The sequence below is a fragment of the Aphelocoma coerulescens genome, chromosome 3, assembly GCF_041296385.1.
Source record: "Aphelocoma coerulescens isolate FSJ_1873_10779 chromosome 3, UR_Acoe_1.0, whole genome shotgun sequence".
NCBI lineage: Eukaryota > Metazoa > Chordata > Aves > Passeriformes > Corvidae > Aphelocoma > Aphelocoma coerulescens.
The window spans coordinates 29,113,387-29,139,989 of NC_091016.1; the positions used below are offsets into that span (position 1 = coordinate 29,113,387).

At 45.6% G+C, this 26,603-nt stretch overlaps 1 protein-coding gene across 7 annotated transcripts in view; it reads left to right on the top strand.

Annotated features, from left to right (window-relative positions):
* Positions 1-26,603, top strand: part of RD3 (RD3 regulator of GUCY2D) — a 44,789-nt gene that overhangs the window by 12,323 nt on the left and 5,863 nt on the right. Inside the window, exons 1-3 of one of the 7 annotated variants that reach the window (XM_069009589.1) lie at positions 9,861-9,937; positions 10,455-10,598; positions 20,289-20,601. In XM_069009589.1, the coding sequence (XP_068865690.1) occupies positions 20,306-20,601 (296 nt within the window). In that variant the 5' untranslated portion in view covers positions 9,861-9,937; positions 10,455-10,598; positions 20,289-20,305. Of the gene's footprint in view, positions 1-9,856; positions 9,938-10,046; positions 10,599-15,768; positions 16,245-17,508; positions 17,531-20,288; positions 20,602-26,603 lie in introns of those variants that run through there. The other 6 variants (XM_069009590.1, XM_069009594.1, XM_069009588.1 and 3 more) reach the window with 6 other exon arrangements.

The following is a 26,603-nucleotide window of genomic DNA, read 5'->3' on the forward strand; positions in this document are numbered from 1 at the left end:
TCACTGCCTGCAGGAATCTGTGCTGGACTGTGCTCACAAAATGAAGATGGTACAAGCTTCCAGGCCATGAAAACACACTGTGTGTTTATGTCCCCTTTGCTGACAAGGGATTTTGCTTTAGCAATAAGTAGATGAAAGTGGAACAGGTTATTTGTTTTGCATTTGACTTTTTGTCAGTAATTTTTCCAGGGGAATCTGTCTTGTTCTGCTACCTGCTGCTAAAACAGGTCCTCAGAGAGAACAGTGCCTGCGGCCTTCCCTCTTCAGGAGAGTAGCCTGATCCATCAGGTTTCTGTTTCACCTTCTGCTGGCACTTGAGGCTTGACTGCATGAAAAAAATAAGACAGCATCGACTCTTATGGAATATGTTATTTGGGATAATTGGGAAAAAGCAGTCTCAGAGCAGAATAAGAATGTCCTTGCAGTAGGTGCTCTCAAATGACAGTCTCTTCCTCCCCGTAGGCAATCCTTGAGCAGACGACCATTTCACAGTAATAGCAGTGCTCAGGAAGGAAAGAGGCTTCCATTTTTAACCTATTCCTTTCCGTGTTCACTTCAGACATGGCTGAGAAAGTAACTGGTGTGTTTTAGCACCAGCACCACTTGCAGGCTGTGAGCCCTTGGTAAGCAGAGCTGCAGCATCCACCTCCAAACAGGCAGAGCCATGGGAGAAGCTGTGCCCACTGCCACAAAGGACCTCCATCCCCTCTGAGGGACTGAGATCCAGCCCTGCACAGTGGCTCAGTCACCTGTCTATCTCCATGTGTGGCTTTTCTCTCCAAACTACAAGCAAAGAGGGTGATCTCAGAGCCTGGAGCAGCAACAGTTCAAGTTTTTTCAAGTCTAAGTCCATGGAGACACCAAGTGAGTATGATGGGTCAGAGACCATCTTTTTATGGAGAATTAATTGAAAGCAATGTTGAACAGAGATGTTCAGTATTTTTTTGCTCACTTCCTTGAAGGAATGGCTTGTCATTTCTTGATATAAGGGGGTGGACAGATTTTGCATAAGAAAATAACTTCTTGCTTCTACATTTTCTCTCTACACTGCTTCTGCTCTTGCTCGCAGAGCTGCCCAATCACCCAGTGCTCACTTTTCCAGCAGCTTCAGTCCCTTTATTTGGACAAATAATCCCATTTATTTAACTGGCATTTTCCACACTGGGCATGAGGTACTGAAACCCCTCGCATTCTGGGGTTTTCTGCTAGGTAAGGGAAACAAGGAGAAAAATTCTTCACAAAGCTGAGCCTACATATTCTGAATTTTCATTCTGTGATACTATTCACAAAAAAGAAACAAAATGCTCTGGTATTATGGATGCAATTTTCCTGGCACTTCTACGGGGAGGGCATCTTCAATGAAGTCCATATTGTTTCTCTTTTGTCCCTTCAAATTCATGCAGATAACCCAGGTTTAAACCTTCCTCTGAATTTGCAAAGAAGTTCTAGCTTCATCCTGGGAGGATGTGTGTCAAGTACTTTAGAGGCTCTGTGTATATACATCTAAATGGGTGTCCTGGGAGCTATGGTTGGCCCTGACTGCCTTTGTCCCACAAAAAGGTAGCGCTTAGGGGAACATATTTCCCTGCTTTTCTTGCACTGCTGTGCATTAATGCCACTACTCAAGCTAAGAATAGAGAGTCTTCATCTTGATGGCTTTGAAACAGACCAGAACAGCAAATCTTACTAATGTGCAGGACAGATCCTGCTCTCGGCTGCACAGACTTCTGTGCAACAATTTAGAAGTTAATGATGCACTAGGGACCCTGTGGTGTAGATGAAACACCATAACGAAGAAATGTTTGTTGAAAAATCACTCTCTGAGCTCTCTCTGGTTCCTTTATCTCAGTGTAAGAGGCAATTTCAAATAAGGTCGCACAGGGATGTGCTGTGAGCCTGTCTCTACTGGATATTTTTACTATTGTGTCCAGTGGTGCTAACTGGAGAATGTATTTATATAATTTTGCTATGACCTTCTTGCCTGAAAGGACTGAAGGATTCACCTGGAGTGAGGGCCTGAGTTAAAGATGATTTGAACTAACAGGGAAAATGGCCTGGAATGAAATTCAGTGATGGTGAAGGTGAAATTATATCTTTAGGAATGTACAACAACACAAGTGACACAAGTACTGCAAAATAAGAACCAGGGGTCACAGCAGGTCATGGGATAAATACAAGTCACAGGTATTCTACTGTGGCAGTTCTCCCCATCTACTTGGTACAAGGTGAGGGCAAATCAGGTTAATCTGTGTGAAGGAGAATTTATGTTAGATAGGAAGAAAAATGTTGCCATGAAACTTGTAGCTAGTAGCCAAGGGAGGCTGCAGGATCCCTGCCACTACGCGTTTAGGAATAGATTAGATGAAGAACTGCCAAGGAAGGCCACCATGTGCTTCATGCTGTCCCAACACTGATGGTGGCTGAGGTGACCTCCCAGCCCCTGCAGCATCAGCCACATGTGCCTTGCAGCTCCTCCAGCAAAGTCCCTTCCCGTGTTTGGGCCAGACGATGATTGGAGCTGTGGAGGTGGAGCACTGATGCGGTGACACTGCTCACACTGCTGCTTTGAGAAAATAATTTAAGAGGATTGGATTTTGAAGAATTCATGTACATTTTGAAGAGATCTCTCTCAGCAAAAAGACCCAGATTAATTCAGAAAGTTGTCAAGTAACACAGAGGCCATATATTGTAAAGTCTATATAATCCAGACACCTGATTCTTAAAAAATGAAAACAGTATTTGAAATGACAGGTCAAGAAAATCTTGCTTGTCTGAATCTCTGTTGGATTTCTTGTCCCTCTGCTTCTTCCACACAAAGGACCCTCTCCCCTGCCCCCATATTACTTCCTTGCTTCATTTGCTGTATTAGGAAGAAGGTAAAAACAGTGTGGTCAAAGAGACAGCAAAAAAAAAAAAAATATATAAGAGGCAAAACTATTGGAAGAGGCAAAACTAAGTGTGACAGCACTGCAGTAAATAAGGAAAGACCATTTAAATTGGATATTATCCATGCAGTTTGCATCTGAGCATTGCCAAATAGATCTCAGTAAGTGCAGCCCAGCTCTGCTCCATTTACATATCCCCCTTTTCCAAAAGGAACAAAGGTAGTTGCTGTAACACTCAGGGGAGGAAACGGGAGAAAGAGAGATGGATTTAATAGTACGCTTTCTGTAATTTCTTTACTATTTTTGGTTTTACTCTCTGAGGGAGGCAGGGAATTAAAGGCTTTAAAGCAGCTGCCTGGCACTGGTGTGTAAAAGCTGGGGAAATGTATACCTTGTGTGTGCAGAGGGGTGGCAAGGACCTATGCAGAGTATTCATCATGCTGCTCCTTCACTTCTCTGCAGTCTAAGCCTTAGAAGCCCCTTCCTCCACATTTTGCACTGCACTCATCATTTCCCTGTGTCCCTGAAAATGCCAAGCAATTATTGGGTTGCTCTCCTTTCTTTTGAAAATCTAGATGTTTTAAACTTCATTTTTCATAAACAGGTGGTTGGAAAAGTTGTCAGCCTCTGAGATGCAGTTAATCTTTGGACAAATATACTTTAAATGGTGCACTGTTGTCTAGCAACTATACTATAAACAGCCCTCCATTTGTCTCCTGTGGGTAATCACTGATTTCTTGGGGATTAAAGCTTAAGTAACACTCCAATCTAGGTGCATGCATCAGACCACAGCGTATTACAGCAGATTATGCCTCCAAGTATACAGCTTGCTTAACCATTTAGAATCACAACAGAAAACAGACAGCTGCAATGACAGGAAAATGAGCACTAGCTTGTCAAGTAATTAGTATTTTGAGTTAAGTTGTAGAACATTCCACTGGCAGGCCCAAAACAATTTCTGTCGTACAGAAGGGCAGGGTGTCAGATAAGCATCGTATCAGAACATCTCATCTAGGCTGAGCCTGAGTTATTTCAGCTCTGTCTGGGTAGCTCTTTTAATGCAGAGAACAGCCTCTGCATGATCTCCTGCATCTGCTGCCTCATGCCGCAGGTATGGAGTTCTACCTTCCAGGGGTGCGCAGGACCGTGCTCCAGCGAGGTTCTGCAACTCACTGGTGGGCACAGAGGCTCGGGACTGGTTGAACAGACTCTCTGTATGTTGTGAATACGATCTGCTAGATGCATCTGCTTCTGCAGATCACCGCCTGCTTAGGAGACTGAAACGTGCTCTTGCTAAATCACTGCGTTTAACACCTTCCCCAGCAAAGCTCCCCTGCCCTCAATTGCTGATAGTCCCGGTGTAATGCTAGGGAATGAATGAGTGGGGTGGCCTGGGGCCTTAAGGAAAGGGCGGTTCTTTGGCTGGATTTAAATGAAATCTAAATAATTTAACTAAATAAATAAAAATTACAGGCTCTAGAGTTAGTCTCAGCATTTCTGGGATTAGAGTTTCAGATGTTGACCTCCCACACTGAAAGAAATACATGTCTGTGCGTGGGTAATGCTACATATCTTTTGGAAAATGGGTGTTTAACTGAAGGAATTATGTTCAAGACATTTAAGATTAAGAATTCACATTTTAAAAAGAGCAAGTCTGATAAAATCTGGAAAAACAAACTCACTCTGGGGTATTCCCACCTTCCCCTTGTGATGCTTTTTTAAAGGCCTGTTTGTGACCCACAAGGAGCAACTAAAGTGTCTTCTCGTCCCCAACACTCAGGCTCTCCAGGCTTTAGATAAGAAGTCAGGAGGCACCAGAGGCAACACACTCAGTTTGTCCAAAACACTGTGTGCAGGAAAGGGTAAGTTGTTGTGCCTGCCCTCTGCTTTCCCAGCCTGTCCGAGCCGGAGCGTCTCTTGCAGCTTCTGCAGCAGCAGATCCCTCCGTGCAGGCTCAAGTGGAGAAAGTCCATGGAAAGTGGGGAACAGCCTCCCCAAAGGGAAAATCCGCCCCAGGGCCAAGCCAGTGTGAGGGTTGCAGTATGCCAGCTTTTGCTCCCAGCTGTGCCAAGAGGCATTTGAGGCTTATGGCCGGTGTTAGAGTGCTCAGCAGGTCAGTGGAGCAGTGCAAGGAACACCCCAAATGCTGGGTTGAAACTGGGCTGAAACTTACTTAGATACAAGTGCTTCCCCTGTGCTGTGTGGGTGACCCTGGAAAGAGTCCATAGATATAGATGATATCCCGGAAAATGTGGGCTTAATTCAAATGCCCACGGGGTGCCCCTCTCTGAAACATCACCATTTCAGAAACTTTCATTCTTAAGCAGTTGCTGGCAACGAGAAAGGGCTGATCCTACTTGCCTAACTGTGGAATGTAAGCTTTAAGCTTTCAGGGATGACAGGGAGATTTTGTACCCGGAATCTTTCCCTAAGCGTTTAAAAGAAGCATCTGTTAGACCCAAGGAGGAATACAGGCACGCTCCAGAGCTCTGTCTGTCTTGGAGTGGGAGGAGCTGGCTTTCTTTGGGAGGCTCTACACAAACAGTGTGACCCCACTGGGACTTGTTGAGTTCTCAGTTCTCTCCTCCAGAGGATCTAACTACTGTCTTGTCCTTCAGTTTCAAATCCCCAAAGCACTTTCCTAGGTGTCCTTGTCTTTTTTCTTCCTACTGCTCTCACCTGAAGGGGATGTATGTGTTAAAGTTAGTGTTTCTTGCACAACATATCCCATGAAGTTTCACTAATTACAAGGATGTTACATGCAGAATGGAGCAATAATTAGATTCCCTATATGCAGAGAAATTATGGCATAATCATTACACACAGCCCCCCTTTTTTAAAATTCCTTTCCAAATCAGCTTCAATCCCTCCTGCCCTGCACTGATTTCAGTAGACTCTGGAACAAACTCAGACAGAACATGGGCAAAGTCTTGGTCCTATTGAATTTAATGGCAAAACTGCTGTTGCACTGAATTTTGAACAGTGAAAAATTCACTTTTGAATAAAAGAGAACAAATAATTTGAAACCTCCTGGGGCTAATGAAAATCTGTCAATTGCTGTCACTTAGATTTGCATCAGTTTAAGACAAAATAACATATATTTTGGTAAGACAGAGACAAAACCCCTTCAAATGTGGTGTGAAAGTAGTTACATGTCTAGTACTAGAGAAATTTCCATCACATAATGAAAATTACTGTTTAAAAAATGATTACCTCTGCAAAGGTGATCATCATGGAGTGTGTCAGCATTTGAGATGTGGTCATTTTAAAAGCCAACAACCTTGGCAAAGTCCTTTGGAGATTATTGTTTGTTAACAGAGTACATTAGGAACCAAGCAATCACAGAGAGTGCAATTAAGTGCATAATCAGAGATATTTTTTACATCTGTCTACTTATAGGCTCCATGGCATTTTTTTGCATCTCCCCCCTTGTGTCTTCAATTAATTTATCATGACCATCTGTGTTGTATTTTTTGCTGCTCAGCTTGCCTTACTGCATCTGGGTTTTTTGGCTGAGTATTTCGTGACACTTCATCATTTTCACTCAGAGCTAGAAGTACAGAACTTGCATTTACTCAGGTAAGTTGCTCAGCTAAGATAATCAGCAATTAAACAGACCACCACACTGCTGTTAAATGACTCTTAAGTGGTGAATAGAAAGGCTAGAAGGAAGCAACAGCAGTTTAAAAACTGCAGCTCAGTTTTCTGGTGCTGCACAGAGTTAAAACTATCAGGGGTTCTGCCATCTCCTCCGGTGCTCACTGTGGATCCCCAGCTTAGAGGATTCAGAGAGAAGGGGAGATGTCATGGCAGGAAGGGTGTTTGTTTATTGTGTTCTGGGTAGTCTCCGGGAGTGTAACTGGTTTTGAGGTGCACAGTTAACTACACTCTCACTGCATGGGGGCTAGGGATGCTCAGAAGGACACAAGGAGCAGTGCAGACCCAGCCGCCCTTCGCTGACTACAGCCTGTCAGAAGGAAGCAGCAGTGGAAGCTGGCTGCACTGAGTGGGCAGTGCAAGCAGCAGAGAAGAAACATTTGTAGGTTTTTATTTCCTAGTGCCACTGAGGTTAGAGGTATGGTGCTCCTGGTAGGCAACTCATTCCATCTTCCTACAGTGATGCAGAAGTTTTCTATTGCTTTCCTAGAGTCCTTTGAAATGTTTACCTGGGGGCTCATCCACAAGAAATATTTGGCCATGATACAAATCTTTTCTCTGAAGTCACTGCTTTTGCCTGATTTTCTGTCCTTAAATTTCTTCCTTTGCTCTAGTTAATATTAACTTTAAGCAATTTTTTGCCACTCCTTCCATTGTAACACCTTGTGATCCTCTTTTCTATGGCTTCAGGATTCTGGTTTTTTCAGGATATGGTTTTAATAAACCATAGAGGGAACAAGAGAAAAAATCCAGCATCAGAGCCTACTCAGATGCAGTAAGGGGCCTGTCACTCAGGAGCTTGTAGAAGCTGACAGTAGAAAGGCTGTTCACTGTAGTCACAGCTCTCCCTGTAGTAACTCTATAGTAAGTTTATCCAAAAGTCCTGGACAAAGTACAGCCCACTCTGAATAGTCCTAACTTTTCCTGAGGAAGACCTGTATACCATGCCCATCATCCAGCTGTGCTCTGGAATGCCATATCCAAGCATCTGTCCTTTATTGACCCAGGACACTCTTTTCTGAGCTGATTGTTTTAACCTCCTGGGCCAGTGGTCCCTGACAGTGCACCTCCAGCAGCTGAGGTATCAAATCCAAGCATTTAAGCCTTTCTGGGCTCAGCCAACAACCCAACAACCTAGCCATAGCATGTGGAGGGAGAAAGGGGACATGAGACATGGGGAGAAATGAGATATGTGCTAGAAAAGACATGGCAACATTGCCAGTTATTCTTAAGTGAGCCTCAGCCTTGCAAAGCCTGGGTGCTGCTGCTGGAGACTGAATGAACTTTCTCCTGGTTTTGCTCATGGTGCACTTCTGTGTGGGTGGGCTAACAGGATTTAAAGTAAATAGCAGGATGATCTGTCCAGTGAATGAAAAACTGTTTTGCTGAGGGAAAACAAGCACTAAAAAAAAAAAGGCAAATAGCTCTGAAAGTGGCACTTTCCTAAGCAAGGTTGTAAGTCTATACAACTCTACCATATTATATTTTCTTTTTGTCAGTGATTGGGTGAGATTATTTGCTTGTGGTTTGACCCATGCAGAAGACAGCAGCAATAGGATTACTGGTTGGAGAAGTCCATCCTCAGTGCCAGTGTCAGAGGTCCATGACTTTGACACCAAAATATGAAGGCTCTGCAGGAAACATCTGCAGTGTTAGCAGTGTGCTCAGGTTAGAAATAGCAGGCCCACGTGGACTACACTACACACTCTTCAAATGCACTACAAATTGCAATGTGGTGAAACTTGATTGTCATGGCATGTCCTGGGAAATGTACCACTGAATAAATCTTCCCTCCATCCCTGCTACCAAGCAACTGATGATCTGAGTGCTGACTGATCTGGCAAGTCATGTCAGTACAACAGTAAAAGAATCCTTGGTTTCAACTGCTAAATAAGGTATGGGAGAGATGAATGATTTTTCAGTTGTGAGGCTTATATATCTGCAAAAAACATTCCCAAAGATACTCCCCAGTCACCAGTGTTTCTGGTTCATGGCAAGAACTTCCAGGAATTCACTGCATTGAAAATATAACCTGGAAAATATACCTGAAAGCTAAGCATTTTCAAGGGGGGTTTGTCTGCATTAGTCAGAGTTGATGAGTTTTGAAATAGGTTTTAATATATGAAAATATAATGGTCTTTATTGGTGTAAAATGACTTTTTACTTAAACACAGCAATTCCATTTAGAGCAGAGCATACCCAGAATGCTACAAACTGGGCTGGCACTGAAGCTTAGGACAGATGAGTAGTTCTCCACAGATAATTAGAGCAGAAAAATGCTTCTAATCTCTGTTAGTCTACTTGTGGTTTCTGATCTAATAATAAACTAAACTTTAAAGCCCCTCATACATTTTAATCTAGAATGCACTGGGCATCCTTTAATCTGTAAATTTTTAGCTGGGCTGTTTTGGTTTATGTGTGTGCTGCACACACATCCATGGCCTGAAACACCACTGTCCCCTGGCTGTGTGAGTGCTGCATAAACACCAACATGTCACAACTTGGCCCATAATTTATGAAAGATTTTCAGTGGGGACATGATTGACTTCACACACATGCTTAGGTTGCACGTGTCCTTGAGTGTTGTCACCTGTCCACGTGCTCCCCTTCCCCAAGGCTGTAGCTCTGCAACCCCCTGGCACAGCCTGGCTCTCCTTGAATTTGGTGGGGGTTTGGCCAGTGATACTGGGGATGGTTTTGTGCATTTTTGCACTGTGGGAAGAGGCTGGGTGAGGAACTGTGGGCTCACAGAGGACATTCTGGCCGTGCATGACTGGGACCATCTAGTTCAGCCCCCCTGCAATGAGCAGGGACATCTTCAGGTAGGTCAGGCTGCTCAAAGCGCTGTCCAACCTGCCCTTGAATGTTTTCAGGGATGGGACATCCACCTCCTCACTGGGCAACCTGGGCCAGTGTTTCACCTCCCTAATTGTAAAAACCTTCCTCCTCTTCTCCTCCCCCATGCCCTTTCAGCTCCCGTGCCGACCCCTCATCCTCCTTCATCCCTCCAAACCCAGCGAAACCCCTGTGGCTTCTGCGGCTGAAGACTGTTCTGTTCTGTTCTGTTCTGTTCCGTTCCCAAAGGACTTGGCGAGGAATGAATGAATAGATCCAGTTTCTGCGCCGTTGTTTGTCGGTGCAAATTCAATCTACAGCAGCGAGTCCCCGCGGGGGCCTGACGCCGTGCCGGTACCGGTGCCGGTGGGATGCCCGGGCGGAGCTCACGCCCCTGGACCGAACGGGCTTCCCGTGGTCACCATGGGAACGGCGGCGCGGGCGGGGCGCGGGGGGCGGCGGCTGCGGAGCGGCGGCTCCGCTCAACTTCGGCGGAGCGGCGGCGGCGAGAGGCGCTGCCCCGGCTGGGCGCCGGCGGCGGGACGGGAGCGGGCACCGCGGTGAGGAGGAGGAGGAGCTGGGGACCCTGCCGGCGGCGGTGGCGGCGGGCGGGGTGCCCGGCGGGGCGGAGGTGGTGTCCAGCGGAGGGGACCGCTGACTTAGCGGCGAAGAGCCCGGGGCTGGGGTGTCCCCGCTCCCCATCGCCCGGCCCGAGCGGCTCCCGGCAGGGCGCGGGGCGCGGCCGCCTCCGCCGGGACAGCGCCGGGACAGCCCCGAGGCACCGAGCCGGGGGGGGCACGGCCCGGGGGCGACGGGAGCGAATCCCGCCGTGCCGCCTTCGGAAAGCCCCAGTGCCCTCAAGTACCTGCATTTTCTTCAAAGGGCCGGCTCAGCTGCAGGTTAGAAAACCCCACAAAGTTTTCGTGTTTTGGAGGGACTTTTAAACAGGTGCCGAAATCTGTCCGAGCCGAGAGGTGCCGGCTCTTTGCCGGGAGGCTGTGTCTGTGGAGGTACTGGCCCAAGCCCTAATCGCTCAAAAGCACTGCCGTAAACCCAGCTGTTGTATCTCGTCACCAGGGCTAATCCATACCCCAGTGTGGGTTTAAGCCTGCTGTGCCAGTTTAGAGGGCTTAACTTCAAGCCACGTCCTCCTCCTGGTACCCTCTCGGCTCGCCCTGGGTCCGTCTGTCCGCACAAGCAGCGGGAGCGCTGGTGCCAAAGGTGAGGAGGGATGGGTGGGCAGGGAAGCGAAGGGAAGGGGACCGGGACGCTCTGACAGCTCTCCCAGGCTGGGCTCGGGAACGGCTGCCTGGATCATGGATAAGCGCTGGGTAACTGGTTACGTAAGGACAGGCAGTCGAGGAGGAAAGCATGGTTTATGCTGCTTTATGCTTATGCCACTTAAAAAAATCTCTCTCATTAGACACCTGCCCTACTAAGTGTCTCTGCAGCACGGAAGTCCAGTGTTTATTAACCCCGGTGAGGTACCAGTAAGGTCAGTCAGACAACTTTGGAGTTATGGCAGTGTGACTAAGGATAGAGCACACTGTACATCTAATGCTGATACATTAATTAAAACCTGTGTCAGGACAGCGCTCTTCGCTGCTCACAGTGACTGCTCTCTCCATGCCCGCAGGTGGGACACGCAGCTACTGCAGGGTGGAAAGCATGAGCTTTCCCAGAGCTCTGCCAGGTGCTGCCAATGCTGTGTGTGATCTTGGCAAAGACAGGCTTAAGTTTTCAAACTGTGAATTTAGTATTCTTCCTTTGGCTGCTAATTTCAAAAAAAAGTGTATTTTTAAATAGCTCCTGTGACAACGATCAAACTTTAACTCTGGTACTCTGGCAGTACAGACAAAACTCTCACTATAGGAGTAGTTCTGCAGTGAGTCGAGGCAGAGTGAGAGTTCGGGGATCTTCGGTCAATATTTTTTCTGGTAGATACTGTAACTAAGGTTCAGTCCTGAACAGAAATGTACAGGTGTCTGTTAAAATGCATTCTCACCTTACGATGCAATGAGTTACTCCTGCTTTCACAGAAGAATCAGTCCTCAGCCTGGAAGGAGAATGCACATCTCACCTGCCCGTTTTCACAGCACTTAGTCTGGTCTTCACCACAATATATGAATAAAAAAATTTCATCCCCTGATGACAGGTGGAACATGCCTTTGGGTCAGAGTTTCAATCTCTTTATATAATTCTATAGATATGAGTATCTGCAGTGGATGACAGTATTAGAAACTCCAATCTGTGACATTGCTGCCCCTTTAATAACACTGTGTAGTTATTAGTAGAATAGAGAAGGATGAGCTGGGGATCTCTCAGAGTTTTAATTCTGAAATCCTTTTGTATTGGAGCCTTCCATCAGATGCTATTACAGCTTTATTGCAGAATACTTTTTTCTGGTGGTTTGAATAATTTTAATAACAGAAAAGCTGTGGGTCTGTGCTACCTTCTGAACTCTCATTTACACAGCTGAATGAACGGTGAAGAATACTTTACATCCCTGTGTCCTGGTTAGAAACTTGGCTTTGTAGTCTACAGAGATCAAAGCAAGATACAGAACTGAAGGTGTGTTTGATCCACTGTGGCAAGATCTGAGCAATATATAGGACTTTTAATAACAAGTCAGGCAAACAGAGCCATTCAGTGTGCTTTAACATCCTGTCTTCTGTAGGTTTAGGTAACGGCTTAGTGTAAGTTGTATGACAGAGTGCTTTTATGGTTGCTACTAGAAACATTGTTTCAAGCATGAGTGAGAATTTGGCATGAAAATACTCCTGTTTTTTCAACATAGGGAACTCATTTGCTTTGGTAAGTAGATAAACTGTAAAATACCGCTCTGCTCCATGAGCAGACTTGAGTAGAACCCACCCTTTTGCTTCTGCAGATAACACAAAGATTGTCTTCTGTAGAGAGTCCCAGGCACTAGGAAAGCTCCAAGTTGTTGGGCCCTGCCTTCACTCTTTCTTTAAGATCTGCAGGCTGGATTTTCTTCTGGAGTTAATCAACAGAAGTCTGATTTATTTCAACGAGGCAAATCTGTTTTACACTAGAGCAGCTTTGCTGTAGATCATGAAGCCGTACCTGTTAGATCAGCTACCTTTCCTCATCGTGTTCACTAAAGGCTTGAGTGACTCCCAAGTCTCTGTGGCAATGGCAGCAGACAAAGAGCCGGTCCATTTCTGTACCGCTGACAGTGCATGCGAGGCCTGCTGGAGAAAAGCGATCACGGAGATGGGGCTGCATGCTGAGCAGCAGCACGGCTGTCACACGTTCCTGGGAGCGCTTGTCAGGCGGGCAGAGCCGGGCAGCAGCGGGAGCTGCCAGCCCGGGGCAGCCGGGTCGGAGCGTGAGCACAGCCCTGCCGGGGACAGACGGGCATTGCCTGGCAGCCAAGGGCCTGCTGGGTGCCACCGTGCCCTGTCACAGCTGGCTCCCTCCTGGACACTGCTGTGAGGGGCTTTTGGCTGTCCTTAAACACCTGCAACCATGAAGACTTGACAATAAGGTTGCATTTAAAGCATTCGCTTCATCCCCGGCACTTCTGTTATTCAAAGCTCCTTGCTACTCGTAACAGGGTCATGTACCTGGACACATTTTAACCACTGTGATTTTCAATTTTTTTTTAGTCCAGAAATAGCTTGTGTACATCACAACAGGGGAATCAGTGTGCTTATAAAGCAAAACACAGATTCTCTGTTGTGGTCTATAAGCAGACCTCTGAATGTCCTCCAAAGTTCTCTCTCTTTATTCTGCGGGTCAGAATGAAGAATGCTGCTGTGTTAATATCATGGTATTTGCATTGCTTTTAAATTTCTTGATTGAAAAGCTCTACCTACTGCTTTTTCAGCATTAATTGCCTCTTAGCGTCTCAGGCTGAGGTTGTAATAATTTCCATTGAGATTACAATCACATGGCAAGTATCTGTAAACACCTTGGCCTTCCATGTTACTGAACAAGAAAGGAAATTCCAGACAGATAGGAATTAGGGCTCTTTAGGTCCTGGTAAGGTAAAATTCTCTCTGTGGAGAGAATAATGGCAAGTAACTAAAAAAAAAAAAAAATTCATAGAATATCCTGAAGGGACCCACAAGGATCATTGAAGTCTAGCTCCTGTACCTGCACAGGACATCCCCAGGAGTCACACCATGTGCCTGAGAGCGTTGTCCAAACGCTCCCTGAGCTCTGTCAGGCTGCCTGGTGCTGTGACCACTTCCCTGGGGAGCCTGTTCCAGCGTCCGACCACCTTCTGGGTAAAAAACCTTTCTTTAATATCCAGCCTAAACCCGCCCTGACACAGCTTCAGGCCACTGCCTTGGGTCCTGTCACTGGGCACCACAGGGAAGAGGTCACGGCCTGCCCCTCTGCTTCTCCTTGTGAGGAAGATGTAGACTGCAGTGAGGTCTCCCCTCAGCTTCCTCTTCTCCAGGGTGAACAAACCAGAAAGGGGTGGAGAACAGGGAACAGGGATTCTTTTACAAAGCTCTGGTGGACTATATAAATAAAATTGAGAAGGTGTTGGCAGCAGTTTCTTAATTAGAACTTGCTAAGATTCTTTGGAACAAAATTAAAATATCTTCATCACAAGAGAAATAGATTTTGAGGTTCATCTTTGATGCTGTTGCTACTTAATGCTACTTCATGCAGATAGAGCCAGCAGCATAGCCATGACCACAATTTCTGCCTGAGCAGCTGGTTAAACATTGCATCAGTTAGCACAGAATTCAGAGATGGGTGTAGCCAAACCAATTTTAATCTACCTGTGAGTTCCAGTCCAGACAGATACTAGATACCCTTTGCTATCTGAAGGACACTGGACTTTCCTGGACAACATAATCCAAACTTTACTAAAGAGGTAAATAATTTAAGTTTAATATGTTCCGCAGTTTCACATCTCTTTTCCCTGTGACTATGTGTCTCTTTAAAAGTACAGTTATGGGGACAACTGGCAGATTTGAGCCACTTATTTTAGAAATAAATTTCCTTGTTTGTGACCTTGTGATCTGGCATGTGTGGAAAAAGGCTGCGTGGGTATCTTGCATGAGCAAATTCTGAGTGTAGCTGTGAGGAACTATCACCCACAAGAAGGCAGGGAAGGCATTTCCCAGCTCCTCAGCCCAGTCTGTTGGTATGCTTTGACTGATGCATGGTGGTGGATTTCCTGGAAATCTATCTACAGCTGAGTGACAACCCTTCTGTTGACATCACTGGATTATGGATTAGGCTCCTATCACCTAACCCCTTTAAGGCTTCTCCTTCTGCTCCTACATGATTACCACACCCCTAAGGCTCTCAAGAGTCCCACAGGATTGTCAGCAGCACTCCTGGACTGTAAAGGCAAAGGCAAATCACAGGAGACTTGTCAAAACTTGGACATACCTTTATGGAGTCCTATTCTACTCTCATTTTTTTCAAAATGCACATTTCCCCCTCTCTGCATACTTCTCTCCTGTCCTGGAGGGCATTACAAGCTGGGAACCAGCAGAAAGATCAATGGAAAGGAATTTTTTTATTCTCAGAAGTTCATAAACAGGCCCTGCTGACTGACTCATGGTTTACCAGAAAGCAGCCCTGCTGTAACAAGTCTTAGCAAGTGGTGATCCAGCCTGCAAGAGCCTAGAGGAGACTGTGGCTGTCAGGTTGCATGAACAGCCTCCAGCTGGCCAAAGACCAGCCAGAGAGCAGGCCAAGGAAACATACTCCCTTTGCTGGTGAAAGAGCCAGGAAGGGCTGAAATCCTGTTTGAAGAAGGTGAAAAAACAGATAAGGCACATGAAGGTTGACATTTCTGATGATTCTTTGGTGCACTCTTTGGAGCAAGAAAGGGAAATTACATGGGCAAACATGGAAGAAGGTAAAAACGTGGAAGATGAGGTGAGATTGTTCAGAACATGCCCTGAGAAAAGAATGGAGAAAGCTGTAAAGTACATGAGGAGAAAAATGCAGGAATTGCTGACAGTGTAGAGAACAAAAATGAGTTCTGAAGGAAGGCAAAATAACAGGAAACATTTACATAAAAAACTCTCAGATGGACTTACTAGCAACCCCTCAAAGAGTGTGAGAGAGAGGGAGAGAGAGAGAAGGAAAGGTATTCCAGACTTTAGCATAGCTGAGGTAAATGTGTGCTTAAAACTGTGAGGTGGTTGGTCAGACTTGCAACCAGCAGTGTGAGGGGAAGGCTTGTCTTCTAGACAAAGGTCTAGGGCCAATGATACCAAAGTCTTGAAACCCAGATCTGTTTCCAGAGTGGAACTTCCATAAACCCCTCGGAAATTTTGCTTGAATAACACCAGAGTAGTTCATCAACTGGATTGTGTCAGCTCCCAGGACAGCCTCTTACAAGGAATTAGAAAATGGACAAATTGTGCAACAGAAACATGTGTATTCAGCTGGGACAATGTCTCTTCTTAAAAATCATTTTAATGTGAATGCTTGCAAAGTGTAAATTTGTCCTTTGCCCTAATAAGAAGGTCAGGCTGTAACTTTTGCCTTTCTTTAGCTGTCCACATCTTGCCAATAGTCCTTTTGAGTTTTTCCACATGGAAAAGCCATTTTGAGTCAGTTAATGATTAGCCTGCCTGTGAACTTTAAATTAAAACCAGCAGCCACAATTAATGGAGCCCACAGTATCTTCTGCAGGCTGCAAAGAGCAGTAGTGGCAAGAGTGGTGGCTTGTTGAGCCTGCTAAATAGAGATGGCCAGTTGCCAGCTCTCAAAAGGAGGAGATGATGGATGAGAGATGGGGAAGGAAACAATCTCATACAAACAAGGCTCCCTTAGGAACAGCCAGCACAAGCTGCCAGTGTGCCTGAAACACTTGCATGGGATTTTCCTTCATTTGAAAACAGGCTATTTCAGCTGCAGGTGAGGTGCTTGCCTTCCTTTATAGGCTTCACTGTGGAAGCAGATTTTTTTATGGCAGTCAAGTGGAAGTCCCATTTGGGGTCAGCAGTATCCAGGTTCCCATACCAAAAGCAAATCTGCCTGTTACCAGAGCTTTCTGAAAGCTCTGGAACTGGGCAAGCCTCAGGTTTAGTAGGCATTGGTATCAGCAGACAAGGTATCCAAAATATTCTTCTGTTTATTCTCTGTAATACTAGTGCTAGTACAATGGTTCTTGTGCAGAATGCCTTGCTTTGAGGGAGATCTGTGGAACTAAAAACCATAATGGCAGTAAGAACAGCCCAGGATCATGCAAAACCCAAGTCTCCTTGTTTGCTTTCCCAGTGTTACTACTAAATTCCCTTCTTGCTCCTCTTCTAATGAAACAGCTGGTGAGCTAGGAATAGCTGGAAGGGTATTCCTAAGCTCCACAACTGAAATGCTTTATACTGATTTACCCCGATGCCACTGAAGTCAGCAGAGTTAAACCAATGTGAGACCAGGTCATAGCCAGAATTAAAATACAGAAGGGCATGTTCACCTTCATCAGATAAAGGCACAAATGGAAATAATAATGATACCTTATTTGGCCAGGTACCTGGAACAGCTTACAAAAATTACTGTCATCACAGAAGCTGAAAAGAAATAGGAGACTTCAAATTATTCACAACAGCTCGTGGTGTGTTATGCTCCTCACTTTTGTTAGTGATACACAAGGGGTGATCAGACCAAGGAAAAGGTCTTCATCCTTAATAATGTGTAACAGTTAGTGGAGGCCACCATGTAGCAAGAGCCAGGTACACGTTGGAGTGGCAGGACCACAAACTTGAAGCTGTCAGCACATCAGTTCCAGCCTGAGTTTGTTGCTGTGTCTGGGACGAGTTAGCCAGCGGCAGACGCCGGAGCTGTGCGTGGTGGTGTGGGAGCTGTTAGCTGGAGTCACCCTGGCGATAACCACAAATGGAAGGACTGGCTGCTCCTCCTCCTCCAGAGCACAGAGATGAGACAGGAGCAGGATTACTTGCAGCAGCTGCTGACTGCGAGTGCTGTCACAAGGATGATCACAGCTGATGCTCAAGGGCACCAGCAGTCACTCCAGCGATCTCTCCTTACAAGCACTGTAAACCAGCCAAGGTGTGCCTGTTTAAACAGTCTCGGGAGAGTACCTGTGGCCTGACACTCTGAGGTAGCTGCATCTGTGACCTGTGGAAGTTTTCAGCCCTTTTATGTCTGCCTTCTGAAGAAACTGGTATTGCTTGCTGGGAGAGGTAGGATATAGGACTAGAGAAACTAGTCCTTTGATGGAGTTTGGAAAACTTCCTGATTCTAGAAAAGCCTAAGCATTAGAGCCTGAAATAATTTCAAACATGGGACACTGTACAGACTATCCAGGTTTTTGGAGCATTTTCCTTTAATGGTGTGGTGTATTTACATAGTATGAACATTTTTGAAAGAGAACAGGCTACTTTATGACAAGTGAATGATGCATGGAAGCATCTTTTCCTCGCAGTCACGGCAGAATCCTATTGATCATTTCTCGTCTAGGGAGTCTGGGAGCTCATGGCTCTCAACTCTAGTGGGAGTACTGTGTAGTTATGAACTTTTGGTGATTTTTATTTTCACTAAAGGCCCTAGACCCCAATGTGGAAGCTTAAATCAAAACCATGTTTTTCTCCATTTTTGTCTGTCTGTGTCCCAATAGTGAGGATTTGCTCAGGCCCTGCAGAATCAGACTCTTTAATCCCTTGCCCTCATGTTAACTTTTGACGCCATGTCCTGATTGGGCTGCTGCCAGGAGCAGCCTTTCTGTAATCCCAGCTGCAATCATTATTTGTGCCACCACTTCTCCCCAGGGGCTGATGGAAGGGAGCAACAAGGCACGTAAGTGCACTGTGTGAAGAAACAGATGCTGTTTTGCTCCTGTTCAGCTCCCTAGTGCCTGTTTTGGATTCCATTGTGTTTAAATACAAGTACAATAGGTAATAACTTTGTTCCATGCATTGTCCTCCTGAAGGGACAACATGAACGGATCAGCTGGGTGGGGAGTTAATTCCATCTTTTTCTGAGCCAATTGATGTGATTTGTTCTGTCTTCTCAGTGCTGGGTAACTCCCCAGCAGGAGAAACATCTCACGTAGGAGTAACAACAGTTTAAACCTAGGTGTGCTTCTGCTTCCCTCTCAGAGCAGCCGCAGTTCCCTTGGCACTGGTGGTGGTGCTGAAGGAGTGCTCCTGCAGCAAAGTTCATAGTCAGACTTCAGCTTCTAAAAGGTGCTGTAGCCTCTGCAGCAGCAGCATGTTTGCTAAATAATGGTTAAAGCTCTGCCTGGCCTCATAGCTCATGCTCCTGTGAGTGCTGCCCAGACAGGGGCGAGCTCTGCTGCTGATGTTACAGCACCAGCAAACCTACCCAGGTGTATTTGGTTTGTGTGGCAAGGTTTTGGTAGTGATGGGGGGCTACAGCAGTGGCTCCTGTGAGAAGCTGCCAGAAGCTCCCCCATGTCCACCAAGGGCAATGCCAGATGGCTCCAACATGGACCCACAGCTGGCCAAGGCTGAGTCCATCAGTCCAGGTGGTAGCACCTCTGGGATAACAGATTTAAGAAGGGGAGAAGAAAAAGAGCAACAGCATCTGTGAGACAGGAGTGAGAATATGGGAAAGCAACAGCTCTAAATACCCCAAGGTCAGGGCAGAAGGAGCGGGAGGAGGCGCTCCAAACACTGGAGCAGAGATCTCCCTGCAGCCCATGAAGGCTGTGGTGAGGCAGCTGTGTCCCTGCAGCCCATGGAGGTTCAGAGGCATGAAGAGATCCCCCTGCAGCCCATGTGGATCCCATGCCAGAGCAGCTGGATGCCCAAAAGAGCCTGTGACTCCACAGTAGGAAGCCAGTGTCAGAGCTGGCTCCTGGTAGGACCTGTGGCCACATGGAGCGAGAAGCCCATGCTGGAGCCGGTTTGCTGGCAGGACTTGTGACACCACGGGGAACCCCCACTGGAGCAGCCTGTTCCTGAAGGACTGCGCCCCTTGTGAGAGACCTAGGCTGGAGCAGTTCATGAAGAACTGTAGCCCATGGAAGGACTCACACTGGAGAAATTCATGGGGGGGTGTCTCCCGTGGGAGGGACCCCACGCTGGAGCAGAGGAAGGATGTGAGGAGTCCTCCCCTTGAGGAGGAAGGAGTGCAGAGACAACATGTGAGGAACCGACCACAGCCCCCATTCCCCAACCCCCTGTGCTGCCAGGTGGGAGGAGGTAGAGAATTTGGAAGTAAAGCAGAGCCCAGGAGGAAGAAAGGAGTGGAGGGAAGGTGTTTTAAGATTTGGTTTTATTTCTCATTTTTGAACTGTGATTTGATTAGTAATAAACTAATATACCCAAGTCGAGTCTGTTTTGCCCCTGACAGTAATTGCTGAGTGATCTCTCTCTGTCCTTATCTCAAACCATGAGCCTTTCAAAACATTTTCTCTCTCCTGTCCTACTGGGGAAGGGAGTGATACAGCAGCTTTGGTGGGTACCAGCTTCAACCCACCACACCAGGTCACTTACCCTGCCTCCTCCCTAAGGATCTCCTGGCTAGAATGTAGCTCCCAGCAATCGTTTGACTCCATGCACTGAGGTTTTTACAGGGAGGGTTGCTGCGAGGTTGTGCCCTCCAATGAGGGTTCAGCCCGGTGAGCCCGAGCCCTGTGTGTGGGCAGGAGAATGCTTCCTCAGCCTAGCCTGGAGGGAGCAAGGTATCCTTGTAACCTGACTTAAGGTGTGAGGACTGTGACTCATTTTAATTACATGGTGAGTGGAAGTTAAGGGAGATGGTGTCTTTTCACCCTTTGTCTCGCCCTCTGAGCAAGTTGGGTGCTATGAGTGAGATTTCTCAAGGTGCCCAGCACCAATTATTTCCAAGTGGTTATCCAGTAGCAATTTTAAGAACAGACTGGAGGGGTGTGGGGGGAAGAATGCTCTCAGCTGAGGTGTATTGATGATACCATTGTTCTTTTTCTCTCCCTCTCTACCCTCAACCTGCTCCCAGAGAAGACACACAGCATTATGTCATTGGCATCCTGGTTCAGGTGGAATGAGCCCCCAAACCGCATTTCCCAGAGGAACCCCACAGAAATGGTGGTTGAAACGCTCATGATGGAGCTGAGCTGGCAGATCAAACATGCAGAGAAGCAGCAGCGAGAGCGGGAGAACGAATACCGCAAGATGAAGACCGGGGTGGACTACGGCTGGCTGGTCAGCTACCCAAAGCAGAGCTATGATATCAGCCCTGGAGAACGGCTGCAGCTGGAGGATATGTGCACCAAAATACATCCTTCCTACTGTGGGCCTGTCATACTCAGGTACGGTAAAAGATGGGATGGTACAGACCTTTCCTTTCCCCCTTTCCTCTTTTAGATGTGAGAGGACAGAGTGAGAGTTGCTAGGACCAAGAGAACCAAAACTTGGCATCCTGTATCGTAAGTCAGGTTGGGATAGTGTCTTTATGAAAGAAGGGAAATGTCATGTTTTAAGTCAGTTTAACACGACATCATTTCCTTCAAGAAATTACTAAATGCCATTTCCCTCTGACATTGGCTTGAGTGCTTTATGCTCCCAAGTAGCCAGAGCAGCTTTACCTTGCCTGATGAACAGTTACCATCTCAGTATTGTGATGGCTTTTTTTTGCTTCAGACTTTAGAATCTTAGAGAAAATGAGGTTTAAAGGGACCTCTAGAGGTATGTACTTCCACCTCCTACTTGGAGTAGGGCCACCTTCAAAATTAGATCAGGTTGCTTAGGGCCTTCTCCTGTCCATTGTTGAATATCTCTGAGAGTGGAGATTCCACAGCCTCTGAACAACCTCCTTTGGTGTTTCCCCCCTCACACTGGAGCCTTCATTCCTCGATTTAAACTTGAAGACAGTCCTTGCAGGAGATATGCAAGAGGGCCCTCAGCCCTCACTGTGTATGCTGGCACCTGTTTTCCCTTGAACAAATGAATCTACGGCTCCTGAACTGCAACTGTAAAAGGGTTGGAAACAGCTGGTCCTCTCTCTTACAGTGGATGTAGTCAGGAAACAATGCCAAAATTACCTCTCTAGCCCCCATCTTCCCTGGGACTGAGCCTTGGAAGCAACCTGGCACAGAGCCTTGGATCTTGCAAAGATTGCCATGGTGGCAGATGTAGAGACTTGGGATCATTCAGTGACCAAGACCTCTCCAGTGAAAATTTGCTGGGAACAGCACCTGCCTTGTATTTGTATAACTCCAAGCTATGTTGTAAACAAGCTACTTCAAACCCTTGGGATTCAGAGCGATCTTTACCATCCCCAGGGCCACTGAGCAAGGCCTGTCTGGCAAACAGGTTATTTCCATGACAGCAGGCTTCGGCTGCTGGAGCTGGGAGGCCCCGAGGTTCATCCTCTTCAGGAAAGTAAAGCTGAGCCATATACAACTTGCTTGCTGCTCTGCTTTTTTTTTTTTTTTGGAACTGAGACAGATCATGCAAGATGTGTGATTTCAGTGCAGCTTGTAATGGTTGTTCACTGTTGTTCAGGATTCAGCACACTGCCAGCAGTAGATAAATGTACTCAGCAACGTTGGTGGACTCTGTGTGGGCATGATTGAAAAAGGCTGAAACCATCCTCTTAAAACTCCTCTTACAAATTGCTGTTGTAGGGTGCTGTCATAAATTGTATTACACTATGATTCAAGAAGTGGCATGTTTTACAGAGCTTGCATGGTTAGCAGAGCCACACTAAAAAAAAAAGAGGATTTCATAACCTTGTTGGTTCAATTCTGTGATTGAGGAGGGACTATCACAGCCACAAAAATGGTGGAACTGGGTTGGGTCAAAGGTCTGGCTGATCTGATGTTGGTCTGTATGAGACAGAGTGGCCAGTGGCACCAGTGTAAGGAGAAGAGCAAAGGACAAGGAAGCAAATCCAACAGTAGGGACAACTACACCACCTCAAATATAGCATCCAACTTACTGTGCCTTGTAACTGGGAGACTTTTGGAGCCACAAGTGGACCTTCTGTCCATAATTGACTGATGTGGCTTTTCCTTTCAGTTGTTTAGATCATGGAGGCTTTTCCTGTTTTGAACACATGTAAATTTTTAACATTTTGGCACCCTTTGGCAGAGTTCCACTCCTGAACTTAACAACCTGTCATAAAAAACTGTGTTTTGCTTGTCTTAAACTAATATGTCCTAGTTTTATTCAATAACCCTCTCATTTTGCGTTGGAAATGTTAAGAGTTGACCCCTCTTCTTTTCTACCTTCTAACTGAGAGCTTTGTGATTCCATGGAATTTTCATTGCTGACAAGGAAACAAAGAAAAAGAATGGGGCTTGCCATGTTAGGAGGTGAAAACATACAGGAGGAAGAAAGAAAGAAAGCATGCAATTTAACTGAAAGACAGCCAAAACTGGATAAATTCTCTTCTTGGAAAGTGAGATAAGATGGAGATTTTAGTAACTACCCTGAAATTCCTCAAGATGATTATAATAGGAATGCAACGAAACCTCCACATTTCCCGTGAAGTACTTTAGTAACAAGATCAAGATCATTGCAGTGCTGATGTTTCCTCTCGAGTACTCTGTGGCTTCCTAATATGTAGCAGCTTTTAGAAAAATCTTCCACCAAAAAAAGAGCTTGCATTGGGAAATTCAAATGCAGAGCGTGTACCATACCAAAGTCCTTGGTTCTGACTGAAATAGTAAGCTTGATCCTCTCCCTTCCATTTTAGGCATTTGAACAGCTGAGGCCCTTTCTGAAGTCCTTTTTGCACTCAACAAGCATGTAATTCTTAAATAACACAAGTAGCAGGCATCTTGCAAGACTGCAGAGTTTGTTTTGTTTGTGTCATGCAAGGTCTCCTTCTCTGTGAGACTCTGAGTTCAGAGTCAAAGCGAGAACAAAACATTTTTATATGAGTTGTCAGAGATGTCACTTCATTCTCTAAAGGTCTAAATGATTATCCAAATTGTCCTTTTCTGTGGCTACAGGCTCATCTACTGAGAGGCAAAGTTTCTCTAAATTTGTTTCTTTAGATGTGGAGGAGGCTGGAAAAGGGCACTTCACAGATGAAAGAGTTTTTTTCAGATCCAGATTGCCTATTTTGTATTTTGGGTCAATAGAAACTTCTCTTTGAGTCTCTTGGAATTCTGGAAGGATTCAAGTACACTGCAAATAGCTTAGATATCTGGAGACACCGATTCACCTCATGCAAATAAAGCTATTGCACTCAGGAGTAACTTAGCTTTAGGTTACTGGGTTAGAGATGGCTGACTATTTAAAATTAAATCCTGGAGCCAGCTGAAGGAAATGACAGTGATTTTGGTGAGGCCTGTAGTACCTAACTGCCACGGTTAAACTGAACAAGCAGAATAGTAGGTTGCCAATAAAAAATGCTAGATTTTTTCCATCTTTACTCAGAGCTTTAGCCCTAGTCAGAGCTAGTTAAAGTCTCTTTAATTTCTTTCAGTTTCAGCAAAAGCGAAACAGTTGGTTTCTGTCCTCCTCTGCCCAGAGGGAAACCAAAAAACCCCTAGTATGGAAATGTAAACCTCAATTTTGGTGATCTGAGTTGTTATCAAGATCACAGGTTAATGACTGTAATTTTCTAAGGATTGCATATAGCTGAAGTGGCCTTCCTAGTTAGCTTGAATGTAAGACAAATGACTAAAATCAGAAATGGATTTATTTACAATTACAAGCTTAAGTTTGAGGTGATGTGACCTGAATGTTGCAATTAGTGTGAATGCTGTAACTCTTTGGGAGTCAAGGAGCCTTCTCTAGCAAACCTGCTCATAGCTTTACCCTACAAGCAGAATTACTGCTTAAAATATAGATTCAGGAGTCAGCAGCTAATTGTTAGCACTAAGCAACCCCACATTTTCCCTGAATGACTAAATCTACTTAGAGCTCCCTGTTCAGATGGGCACTCAGGAATACCCTGAACTATAAGCACATTGTTTAAGTCCAAGGACTTCCATTGGATTTAATAGGCCTTTAAAGTTCAGGCTGTGCTTAGGGAACCTACTGTACAGGGGACCTACAGAATAACACAGGCAGGTGACAGCGCTTTAAAAAGCAATGCCAGTATGAGCCAAGCACGGCTGGATTCTTAAAATCTAACAGGCCTATAAAGCAATGGAAAGGTCACAATTTAAAGGACAAATTTGTTTGAACTGTGATTGAAACACTGCCTGGACTGGGGAATGTGCTCATCCCTGTGTGTGCCCATGCATCCTCCCCAGGCTTCTGTGCTGGTTTAAGGTGAGTTTTGTTGGCAGTCACGTCTCAGACTGCGTGACTTGCACGATGTGTTCCAGGATAGCTACCACAGTTGCACAGCTTGAGCCACAAGTAAGATAGATAGGTTTGCTTTTATGATGAGTAAGGAAACCCTATTGAGGTGTTTCTAGACATGGTTGTGCAGTTGCCTAGTTTGAAACTATCCCGTGCAAAAGCGTAAGGGTGTTAACCTGTGCTAGAAGGTGAGCCTTGTGCAATTTTGTGTTCTTAACTCCACCGAGCAGCTTGGTGTAGAGTTTGTTTTCCAAGATAAAAACCCGTATTCCTTGATTCCAGTGGTTTTCTGTTTTTATATACTGGATGTTCTGTGCAGAGAGCAGACTGCCAGATCATCCAGCACATCAACTGGCATTCACTGATATCTGGGGAAGATGGTTTTGGTTACGTGTAGGTGGCTGCAGCAAAAACATTGTATTTTTCTGATACACAGATTGGTCTAGCTGGATCTCAGCCCTGATAACCTGTCCATCTTTTGTGTTGAGAAATATTTGTGGTGTGCACACCTTTTGGACTTCCTACATGAGCTGTCCCTTACACAAACGTGCTGGTACTGAAGTTAGGTGGGCACTAATAAAGGGGTGAAGTTAGTTCATCCTGCTAGGGGAGAGAAAAGCGTCCGCTTTCCCTTCTCCATCAGAATGAGGGTGGCTTTTCATTGTGTGACTGGCACAGTTTGTTGGATCACTTTCCCTTTGTTTCTTAGACCTGCTCAAATCCATACAAAGCAGTTTTGGTGTTGATCCTGAAAAGTTAGAGATAAATCTTAACAGCAGAGTTCACAAAACTAAGCTAAGAAGAGAGCAGGCAGATAGCTGTGAAGGTGGAAAGTTACCTTGATTTCAGAAAACTATTTCAGCTGGATTGGTTGGCAGCATTATCAATAACATAGGGTATTAGCATTAGAGCTCTCTGGTCAGGGGGTATATTGGCTGTCATATCATCCATTTCCCCTCTTGTTCCCAGAGCCAGGCACTGCCCCAGTAATAGCCTGGTACGTGCTGCTGCCTGCTCTGGAGTCACAACCCAGCAGTATGACACACAACCTCTGAAAGTGGAGGCAGTGATGGGGCCTTCTGGATGCACAATTGCCAATACAAAAGAGGAGGATGTACTGATATACATAAATATATATAATATGACAGTGCTTCTCTTTAAAACACACACAGAGATAAAATAATGGAATGACTCATTTTAGTTCACCTCTGCAAAAAGAATAGAAATCCTTTGAAGCTGCTTTCCCTTCCCTGTTACGAAGACTTGGGTTTCTATGGACTCACCTGTCTATGCTTCAAATAGGATCAAGGGAAAAATTTATTTATTGTGAAAACTGTATTTTGTGCTCTTTGATAAGGTGACAGAAGTGCCTCCTCAGAAGGCAGAAAAGGAAGTTTGCAATGTGCAGCAAATCCCTGTTCCTGCTGTTGTCTGCTAACCCTCAGCAAGAGATAGTCTCTTGCTATTCCAGGCTCTGCACAATTCAGTTCAGCATCACTGTGTCAGTAAATACCAGCACGAACTACAACACCTCAGAGGCTTTTTGCACCTAAACTTTCAAAGTTTAGATGTTTTTGGTGAGGGGGTGGAGGAGGGAGATTAAGAATTAATCCAAAGCAACTGAAACAGTTAAGGAACATTTTGGTGACTCTGGAAGGTTTTGTATCAAGCTGCTCTGGCTTGACACTGGGAGGGACTGGTGCTTCTGCTGACAGCGAGTTCCCTGTTGCTGACAGCAAGCACCACCTGTGACTCCACAACTGTACACATAGCTGCCAGTACTTGCTGGGAGAGAAATATCTGGGATACAGGATGTCAAGATGTGTGTCCAATTTCAGGCCTCCATAGTCAGAGTCAAAATACATACATATACAAAAAGTCTTTCTGGTTTCTCTTTGGTTTCCTTTCTGTCCTTATAATCTTGGGTATCCTTTGGCACACTATTAAGTAATGCAATTCCATATGTGTTAAACTCCTTCTTATATTCCTAGGGCTTATCAAAAACCAAAGAGACAATATCTTATTCTATCAGCTTCTGCTGTATTAG